At 30.9% G+C, this 11445-nt stretch overlaps 1 protein-coding gene across 4 annotated transcripts in view; it reads left to right on the forward strand.

The window, feature by feature from the left end:
- The window catches only part of LOC106689318 (ubiquitin carboxyl-terminal hydrolase 47), a 38609-nt gene that overhangs the window by 10068 nt on the left and 17096 nt on the right, over window positions 1-11445 (forward strand). For all 4 annotated transcript variants that reach the window (XM_014434234.2, XM_014434236.2, XM_014434235.2 and 1 more), the window contains 9 exons: window positions 1255-1376; window positions 3526-3719; window positions 3826-4006; window positions 5241-5456; window positions 5538-5711; window positions 5810-5989; window positions 6542-6749; window positions 7033-7268; window positions 9172-9301. In XM_014434234.2, the coding sequence (XP_014289720.1) occupies window positions 1255-1376; window positions 3526-3719; window positions 3826-4006; window positions 5241-5456; window positions 5538-5711; window positions 5810-5989; window positions 6542-6749; window positions 7033-7268; window positions 9172-9301 (1641 nt within the window). The remainder of the gene's footprint in view (window positions 1-1254; window positions 1377-3525; window positions 3720-3825; window positions 4007-5240; window positions 5457-5537; window positions 5712-5809; window positions 5990-6541; window positions 6750-7032; window positions 7269-9171; window positions 9302-11445) is intronic.

Raw genomic sequence — 11445 nt, forward strand, 5'->3', positions numbered from 1 at the left:
TATATATATAGATTAATTATATACATAAGATCATTGGTAAAAAGATTCTCACAAATTGTGGCTTCTATGATAGCTGAGGATATAGGGCATGTCATAGGAGCAATCTATGACCAGACGAAAAAAGAATGGGTGTCCCCAACCCTGTAAAGGGTATCAGCAATCAGGGACCTGGAAGGGAAGGTCGATAAAGAAGCTTGCATTCTTATAGAACTTGAGGCTGTATTGTGAGCCAAGGAAAGAGAAAAAGAGGCTAAGGACCATAGAGCAGTGGAGAGAATGGTACTGATACTGGCCATGATGCTTCAGAGGTCCTGCAAGACACTAATTTGAAAGGGCAGGAAACCTCAAGGGGTGTGAAGATGAGTGGACTGTGAAAGATATATACTTCTATCTTAAGAAGAATTGAAAAGCATTGGGGATGTGAAATTGATAAAAATTAAAAAGAAAGGTAGTGTTCTGATCAGAACAGAAGGCACTAACCAAGCATAAAACCTCCTGTAAGTGGTTGGCTCACAACCATGTGGGTGCTTGAGGTGCAGCAAGAGACTGCATGAGACTCACCCTGATGACCCTATCTATGAAGGACATCAGGGAAGGATGGTGGAGTTTGACCATCAGAGATTATCCTGATCTCTTACTCTGCTATGTCAAGATTATAGACACCCTGCTATGTTCTGTATGAAGGAGGTGGTGTAAGGAACAATGTAGTTACAGGATTTAATAGAATGTTGAGGGTGGTCGTGGTGTTATTTTACAATACTGGCTGATGGAGATTGGAAATACATGGCACCGATGGAGGAAGAGCCAGAGGGTGGCAGCAATACTAATGGGCGTTATCACTAAAAGGGCTTGTATTACTCATTAACACCGTAGGGGTAGAGTCCAGTCCCATGGTGCTTGTAGGCCCTGTTGCAGTTAAAGGGAGAATACTACAGAGCCAGGTGTAGGTACCAAAAGTTGAGTGCACTACCCAACTGTTGCTACACCACATATGCCAGAAAGGGAGGGGGTAAAAAATATATTAAAAAAAAATTTTGTTTGAGCTTGACAGGATTCTATGTAGGGACATATGTTGGCTACGATTGTTGATGCCATTGAACCATCAGATTTGGTAGGCCTTATTTTTATTATTTTTTTTAAAAGAATCATGAATTTTTTTTTTTTTTATGTGTTTTTATTCCTAGTATCATAAACCTAATTTAATTTGTTTATTAATATCACTGTAATTGTTTTTATCTAATTATTTCTTTTTAGGAAAAATGACTGATTATGTTAAATGTTTGGAATGTGGAACAGAAAAGTTTCGAGAAGACACATTTCTCGATATCCCTTTACCTGTTAGGCCCTTTGGAAGTACTGTCGCTTATGGAAGTGTTGTAAGTTGAAGTAATTCTTATTAAGGTCGGTACACACTTAACTGCAAAGAACCTACACTATCTCTCTATGTACTTTTCATCTCATGTTGGATATTCCGACTATATTAACCAATCTTTCCAGTCACCAGACTTTTATGAAGAGTAATGAGCAAAAATATTGTATTTGACTAGTTGTGTTCTGGTCTTGATATTTTTAAAGATATTCTATTTTTCTTTCATCCTGTATTTTATTTTATTGAATTTTACTTGTTTTTACTTATCTATGGTAAGGAAAATTGTCACTAGGTATTTCTTACCATCCACGCCTTAATTTTACTGTAGAAATTGAAAATAATAACTCCCTTCCTTTCCTCGACCTCATCATAAGAAACCCTGACAACACCACTGATTGGTACACTAAACCAACATCTGATTCCCATTTTCATGAAAAAAAAAATGCACACCGCATTAAACAAATACTCTTCGCTAATAACTTCCTCCTCCATATCATTCATAAACTTGAACTCACCACTTCACCTAATTCTTCACAAGCCCTATCTCCTTATACAGGTCACTACCATACATCCCATCTGTTTCTGATAACATCCGAAAATTCTTACGTTCTGCTATACCTATGCTTTTAGACCTCAACCTTCGTATTGCTTTTATACCTCACAATACACTATTTAATATTTACTCAAAACTAAAAGATCCTATCCCTCTTCTACACCAATCACATGTATGTCGTTTACTGCATTCCTTGCTCCACCCCTAATTGTAATACTGCTTACATCGGTGAAACCAAAAACCTCTTAAAAGACCGTATCATACAATACAAATATTCTGTTTCCTCACATAATCATTCTCCCTCAAAACTTTCTCTTTCTTTAAATCATTCCTTAGATTATGACAAAACGTCTGTACTAGCTACAGTTCATAACCATGACAAAGGGCTCATCTCTGAAAGCTTCTATATCCAATTAGAACCTTCTTCCATCAATTTAAAAACCGACAAGTACGACTTATTGTTAACATATTCGCAAATAGTTAATTTATGAAAAATGTAATTTTTTTTTTCATTCACACACTTTGTAACAAATTGTTTCACTTTTTAAACTTTTTCTAACATTTTTCGTCACCCTCTTATATGTTCCCTCTTTTTAACAGTTTTTAAATATCCAAATACTTATAAAATATTGTCATCTTCTGGTAACTTTGTCATCCTTGTAACATATTTTTTTTTTTTTAACATTTTCTAAAACCATTTGTGGTCACGCTTTCCTCTTTTAAATATTTTCTACTTTTTATTTTTTTTTACCTACTTGTAACGTTTCCTCCAAAATACCTCGTAATCTTTGTAGCGTACTATTTAATTCTGAGTCTGGCCGTTAAAGTCACTTGGCTGTCAGATTTCAAGCTAACAGGTGCATTTTATGTTTTATTCTCTTTTTCTTCCTATCTTTAATTTAACCCCTTCCCCATCTTCTCTATTCTTTTCTTAATTTTCTTTACCCACGTTATTAGTTATGTTCACCATATATTATTATTATTTTTATGTTTTCTGTTTTGTTTTTTTCTATTCACTTCTTTTGTCTAACTTAACTTCATATTTTGAACATAATGATTATCAAATCTCAAAAATAACTTTTTGGAAGATATTGCGTTCTTAAGCAGCAAGACAGAACAGAGTTGTCAATATATTAGCATATAAAGTAAAATCAATAAGCAACAGTCCCAGTCAATGATAAAGGATAACCTAAAGAAACGACTAACCTCCCGTATTGGTAACTTAGGAGTCTGAAAATAGAGGGGAAAAGCGTTCTAAGTACTCAGTCCTGAACTAGTTAGGCATTATCAAGTTCCAGACTGCCTCTTGGTTTGTTGCCAGTAGGAGGGGTTTGTTAGAGTTCCCTTCCTTACGGACAAACTCATCTTAGAGGCACTATAACAAATGTATTGTTACCTATTAACAATACCCTGTGTCAGACTCAAAAAAAGACTGAGATAATTGTTTTGGTTTAAACTGGAAATAATTGAACTATATATGAAAAAGAATGAACTGTGGCACTGCTTATAGTCCAGGCATTGTTAGTGTAGGCTCTTTGTTGTTAGGTGTGTGTCCAACTTCAGGTGTGCTTAACGGTTTTTTTTTTAAATATATTTATTTTAGGAAGAAGCTCTGAGAGCATTTGTTCAACCTGAAACTCTAGAGGGAAACAACCAGTACTTTTGCGATGTTTGTGGAAAGAAATGTGATGCTCACAAAGGACTTAAGTTCACTAAATTCCCTTATTTATTGACCCTTCATCTTAAAAGATTTGATTTTGATTATTCTACTATGCATCGAATAAAATTAAATGACAAGTTGGTATTAAATAGTGTATTTTAAAAATATTATTTCATTACATTTTTAATTATTCATGATTTTTTAATGTAAGAATATTTATTATTGTATACATATTTTTTTAAGACTTGTATTTCCTGAAATTTTGGATTTAAATAATTTTGTGAAATCAAATAACCCCACCAATGAAACTGATGGTGAATGCCAAGAAATGTCGACAAAATGTGATGATTCATCAACTGCAGATTCAGCCCTAGATGAAGATACCAGTCATGCTGTTGAATCACAAAATAATGACATTGATCAGGTATTTATTTTGATTTACAAAATAATAACTATGTAATATATTTATTCTATAAGTTCTTATTGATTTTCATTTTTGAGGTCATTTAATTACTTGATCATTCAAGTGTATCTACCAAAATTACATTTTTTTTTTCGCTACTTACAAACCATTGAGACGTAGCTTAGTTTAACAGAATACAAAGGATCTTTCTTTAAAAATTTGATTTTGAAGGGAAGTCATAAGGATTGCTGTTTTTGTTTTTCTGCATTAACAATAGCTATCTATTTTTAACTTTGATTTCTTTGTCTATACTTCTCACAATGTCAATTGATTATCAGTGTTTTGTTTTAGGAATACATGAACTTAATATGATATGTTAGGCCTGAGGAAAAGCTATTTCTTTATTTAATTTTTAATTTTAAAAGTTGGCATTGTCCAAAATTTTCTTTTGGATAGATATATAACATGTTTCAAAAGAATAACTTGTAATTATTTAATGGTTCTTATATCAATTTCTGTCTCCTCATTCATTTACATTTTTCAAATATTGAAAAAAGCTGACAGTTTTCCTAGGTGACCTTTGACTACTTCTAAAAAAAAAAAAAGGAATAAAAAAAATATTTGAATTGATGATTTATACTAAGTTAATACTAAACAGTTTTCTTCATAATTAATCAAATTAGTTTCAAGACTAGGTAAAATTGAATAACCTCACACACAAGAATATATTTTTTTATATACCTGAATAATTACTTTTCTTTCTCCATTGTTTGATCTTGATTATTGTTGTTTTCTTATCCTCATAACGTCTTATTCATAGTTGAAAAAATATTTGATGTGTATAATTCTGATACAGTCACTTTATGGTTTAGAGATCAGATAATTCTATGTAACCTATTCAACTACATATTTCTTATGTAATTTATACTAGCTATACACAAAAAACTTCAGTTCACTTTACCCTTCAAAGTAATTTGTTAAATAACGATGAATTATTCATATTAAATAATTTATTCACTCTTAAGTCATTGAAGCATGTATCTTTAATGTATTTTTTCCATAGTGTTTAAATTTATCATTTTCCTTATGTTAATTTGATTTTTTATGATTTTTGTTCAAATTAATAGAACAGCTTTAATGCCAATATTTTCTAGGTTTTTAATGGTTTCAAGCAGTATCACATTTCATTTTATAAATGTATCGCAGGTTTAGTTAAAGTTAAAATTTGAGTGAATTACTATTAAATTAATTTTAGGAAGAAGATGAAGGAATAGACTTGAGCAGTAATTCTGGAAATATTCATGAAAATGAAAAAAATAAGCTACAATACATGAATATAGGACCGTTTGTTTATGAACTTTATTCAATCATGATACATTCTGGTAGTGCTAGCGGTGGTCATTATTATGCCTACATAAAAGATTTTGCGAAAGGAGAATGGTTTTGTTTTAATGACCAGTCAGTAACATCAGTAAGTATTGAATTTTGAGATCTACTCCGCCTGGGTTATAGTATGTTGGTCAGAGACTTACAAAAAATTGTTGATGTTTAGATAACCCATGAAGATATAAAGAAAACATATGGAGGTTCTGGAGGATCTGCAAGAGGTTATTATAGCGGAGCATACAGTTCAAGTACTAATGCATACATGCTTATGTATCGACAAATTAACAAAGATCTGAACTGCATGTCAATGGTCGAAGAAGAATTTCCCCCTCATATTAAAGTAAACACCTATTTTTTGTTGTTTTTATTATTATTTTATTTTTTTTATTGGAATTTGATTAGTATATTATATTGTATGTACCATATTTTTCTGTTTAGAAATTGTTGGAAGAAATTAAGGAAATAGAGGAAAGGGAGAAAGCTATCAGAGCCAAGCAAGAAGAGATGGTGAGGATTAAAGTTCACACTGCCCATCCTTTGATTGGTCCTTCTCGAAGCAATAAAATGTATTGTCACAATGATCTCACTTTGGCAGAAGTTAAATCCATGGCATACAGTGTAATTATTATCAATGATTATTTTGTTCATTTATTTGATTTATCTTCAAAATAAAAAAAAAATTGTTTATTTATTAACTGAGGAAGTACAACTGACAGCAGTCATTAGCATCGCTTTTCAACATAATCAGTTTCTGATGATTTAGTTTTATTTATTGTTGAAAGTTTTTATGACAGGCAATGTTATTAAATATTATGGTGTCATTAAAAATAACTTAATTTTTTTTCTTTCTCTGCTGCCCACCATGCTGCAGTAATTGCAGTAAAAGCGGAAAATAAGACTGAATGAGTATAATTTAAAAAAAGATTTTGTAAGATTCCTTGATTTTTGTTAGCCCCACAAATGAAGTTTCATCTTTCGATACCTCTCTTAATTTTATTTTCCACCCTACCTTGCCTGTTAGATAATATGAGTTTTCTCTCTTGTCTGCACCTCCAGCCAACTTCCTTGTTAATAATTAAAAAATGTGTAATGTACTTTATTAATGTAATGTGTGATGTAGTACCTTAATGTAATTTGTGATTTTTTAATGACATTTTTCTGTTATTTCAGTATTTGAAACTTGAGGGAATAGTATCAGAAGACCAGTGCCGGCTTGTTACGTACAATAAATCTCAGGATGAAATGGAAGAGAGCTTAGATGGAAGAGAAAAGGAAACTATTGGTGAAGTATTTTCTAGTTTGAGATACACCAACAGTTATGACCTTTTCTTGGAAATACGTGATAAAGATAAAACATTCTTACCTTATAATATTGGTGGTAAGTTCTGTTAGAATAGTTATTGTATATATGTATATTTATTTTACTCTTGGATATCATGAGTATAAATGAATATTAATTAGATATAATGAATATCAAATGAATCAAAAAATATCCATGTCAATTGGATGATATCAATATCAGATGAATTATTGACTTGAATATAAAAAAATCAAATATATATTTTTGTTAAATTTTTAATGCTTAGTTTTTTAAACTATAAAATAAATTTCTGTTTTATCAACTATAATTAATTGATTGTTTTTCCGCAATATTGTTTCAGATGTAAATTTAACAGTGTATATATGCAATCTTGAGAAGGAAGAAATAGAAAGTGTCCACCAAATTAGAACAACTCCTTGCCAAAATATATCAGAACTTAAGAAACTTCTTCAAAATTATATTTCTTTGAAAAGTGCTGAAATGCATCTTGTTCTTATAAAGCCAACCTCATTAGAATATATGAGTGATAGTAATGACTTACCTCTAAATAAACTGGGTTTTTCAGCATATAACAGGGTAAATACTGCTTTATTCTATATTTTTGTAATGTAGAGAAGTGATTGTGTCTAATATTATCTACAAAATAAGTTACACGTATCTAAAGATATGCTGTAAAGTTATGCGTTCTGTAATAATTTAGGTTTCTTTGTATTTTAGCATTAAGTTTACTAAAAAAATTAGTAAAATCTTTAATTGTATTAATTATTTGTGATTCAAAAATTACTTAAGTCATAGGTGCCTGCTCTAGGGGAGCAGGGCACTTCCTCTTCTAGCACTATGGAGTGTGAGTATGCTGTTTCTAGAGTATGGACCAGATATCTCAATTGCACTAGCTCTTCTCGAATCCATGTATTGCTTCCTGAAGGCTACTTAAACGCAATCTTCCAAAGAAACGTGATGTCTTTCTCATAGTGTTGTTCCTTTCATGCGGGTTTCTTAAGTCTTCCTGGCGGTTCTACCACGATCCATCTTAAGAAGATGTTTGAACTAGTATTATAAGGTTTATTCCTCTTGGATGTTCTTGAACAGTTTAACTGCAAGATTATTTCATAAAGTGGATCCACATCTTAGTGACAGTATTCCGAAAGTATCTCATTTCCATGGATTAGATGCAACTTCCTATGGTTCAAGTTGAGGGTCTATGATCCAGGAAAACACATGAGTATAGAGAATAATTTTGATTATTAATGGCCATTTTAGGTATTTTTTCACCTCACTTCTGCTTGTAAAATCATTCTAGACATTCTTCCAGTGGTTCCAAATCATTTCCCCATCAATTTAGTCCCTTTCATTGAGAATAGCACCCAAATATTTAGATCATCTAGCATTTTGCCATTTACCAGAATAGTGTAGGTCATAGGTTTCTGTGTCCTAGCAATGTGCTGGTTTTGGTCCTAACCAAATTTCTGATCAAGACACATTTTGGCCAAAGTGCGTCCTTCTATTGTTGAAACCTCTCATAGACTGCCTACTTTTTTGACCTTCCTCACTTTTTTAAAGTCCTTTGTTGAGGTCCAGAAAGCTCTTTACACTCTTGACAATCTCAATTATTTATAGTATGTGAAGATGAGGTTTTGCTGACTCCTGAAGCTATACTGTCCTCTCCATGCAGGTTATAGACCACTATTATCAGTCTTATCGAAATTATTTGTAGTAGATATTGCCAACCAATATCTTCATCTTTCTAGTCCTCAAGTTCTTTCCTTCCCAAATCATGTTCTGAAGACATGAATATTTTTTGGCATTGGACCTTTCACATTGATAGTTTCTTGATAGTTACCTCCATTGCTCTTTGTTCCACTGTTCCATCATTTACTTACCTTGTTCTTTCTCCTTACAACATTGTATCTTTCTTCTCGTTAAATCTCCTTCCCTTCTATACAACAAATCCATATACTTAAGGTCTATGTTCTCTACCTTTAGCCTTTTATTGCATTTTAGCTCTATTTCTATCACCTCATCAGTAAATGTTAAATTAAAAAAAACTTTGTATAAAAAGAATAAATTAAACTTAGATACACATTATTTTGATCTTAATTCCTTACTTTTTTTTGTTTAAATTGGGCTTTCTCTATTCTTAGTAACTAAATAACTAATAAGTAAATTTTCATGAGAAAAAATGTTCAAAAAAACAACTTGTTGCCCTTATAATATAAAAACATTATATATAAAAATTGAAGATGGTCTTTCACTTTACCTATTTCAAATTTTGGATTCATATGTAGAAGTGACAATTAAAAAAACGTTTCCCTAAAAAGCAATGTTTTATTGAGCTTTATGTATTCTAAAATGTTTTTAATATGTGTGTATCATGCACTGAATTTTATATAATTGTACCATTCAGGCAAACTATTTTTTGCTTCTTTGGTAATTGAAATAGTTTTTATTTCTTTAATTTGATATATTAATTATTTTACAGGTGTTTATTTGTCCTCAAGGGCCTGAAGGAGATATTTCTAAAACTTTTCAAAATTCAGATCTGTATAAACTTCTTGACGAAGTGAAAAATGTAATTACTCTTCATCTTAGTTTACCAGACAACAGAAAAGGTACTTATTTTTGAATGATAAACTATTTATATTTTATAGATTTATTTATTTACGGTTAGTGGATGATTATTTTCATCCAATAAATGTTGTGCATAGTTGGAGTTGATCAGAGTAGATGGTATAACATATGCTTATAAAGCTTGTACATTGTACAAATACTTTCTATTGTGGTCTGTGGGTCTCCAGCTAGTACTCCTACCAGTCATGGTTCTGACTGACCAAACAGTTCTAGTAGTATTTCTCTTTTAAGTAAATGAAGTGAGTAGTTCCGATTTAACAAATGGTTTTGTGTTTTATACTAATAAAATGTTTGTAAATTAGCAGAGGTCAAATCTCTCACATCACCTTTCAGATATAACAGCTTGATTTCTAGTTCATTTTATCCAGCCTACTGGTAGTAACTATATGTTCTATAAATATATATATAATCTTAGGCCTTCAAGATTGAACACATCCATTTTTGTTGATGTTTAGTTTTCAGGCCTCCATAGAACTAATGATGTATCAAATGTAAGGCTTGCATATGTCATTTTCCAATTTTAGCCTCTTTTTCAATTCTCTCGATTTAACTATCTTAAGGTCGCCTCTTTCCGTTTTTAATAAATGCTTCAAAGGTGATATTAGACCATCAGTGAATTGGGGTTCAACGGGGTGGGTTAGTCAGCAAGGATTACCTTCTATTATTTTTGGTGTTATTATCTCCTTTGAGAGATTGTGACATGTTTGACATGTGACATTAAAGGTAAGATAAATAAGGCTTCCACAGAGGGTAGGAGTGGCGGGTTCATGCCATATTCCAATGTAGCTTTTACTTCTTGCATTTTGTGTGCTGAAATATGTTTGCCATAATAGCCAATTGAAATAATATACTAACCGAGTTCCTTGTATATTTCTTAATTACCAGATCAATAGACAAATGAGAAATTGGTTTGAGTGACTTTATATTACCATCAAATCCAACCAATGTATTATTATTGTCAAAATGAGAGAAAATTCATCTTTACTAATGTGCCAAAACATTTGTCTTGGGTCAAAACATACACTAGTAATAAAGGTTACTAGGTATATTTATATATTGTTTATTAGTAATAAAGGTTACTAGTTGATCTTGGAAAATATGCAGGCAAATTCACATCTATGGCAAGGGAGAAAAATTTATATTTATTAAATAAATCAATTTTATATCCAAATCCGCCTCAACACTTTATTTATTCATTAGTCCAACGTTTCGGCCTAGAAAGGCCATCTTCAGGGACATCTTCAATACAAAAATCCTTCTCACATTAATTTATAATTTCTATTTGCAGGCTATTCTGCCCAGGTAATTTTCTTTATTTAAAGTTCAAAACCTCTTTATTTAAAATTTAAAACCATTAACATTTATTTTTTCTATAAGATTATCAACAGTATAAAACACCACACCATATAACAAACCATTTATTCTTATATACCCATATATTCCATATATTTTTTGTTTTTATTAAAGGTTTTTTTTGGGATGCTGAATCCTCAGTTTGTTGTAACAAAATTTAATTTTTTGTAACATTACTCTTTAAAAAAATTAATTATAATACCTTATCTACTCATTTAATGATACTGGTCTAAAAAAAAGAAATAATTACAATTTTTCTCACTTTAGAGGGAGCTTATTTGCAGACTTTCCTTAATCAACTTGTAACCTTTTTTTACACATGCATACTTCGACCAAATTCAAATGTTTTGTTACTGATGGAAAAGTAAGTTTTCTCTTATTCTGATAATATTAATAAAGTATTCATTTGTTGGACCTGAAGACAATAAAAAGTCACTCAAATATATTTGTACAATTATAAATGCTTTGTCTTAAATTTCATATTGACTTATTGACTTGCACTGTACTGAGTACAATTTGTACCATTGGTATATTCTAACGTCCTTTTAATATCTTAAACATTTGAATTTGATCAGTTGATTAACCTAGGTGTCATGAAAGATTTTCTTTATTTTTGTGCTACAAAACTGGCATTACATACTAAAATTTTTAAAAAAATCTGTTTGTTTAGAAATAAAACAGTGCTCATTTTTAGTTTCATCATACCAAAAAAATTTATAGATCAGCTGAAATTATCAAATGAAATTTTTTTTTTGTTAATTTATGTTATTAA

Source organism: Halyomorpha halys, unplaced genomic scaffold (assembly GCF_000696795.3).
Source record: "Halyomorpha halys isolate HHAL.00 unplaced genomic scaffold, Hhal_1.1 Scaffold1329.1, whole genome shotgun sequence".
NCBI lineage: Eukaryota > Metazoa > Arthropoda > Insecta > Hemiptera > Pentatomidae > Halyomorpha > Halyomorpha halys.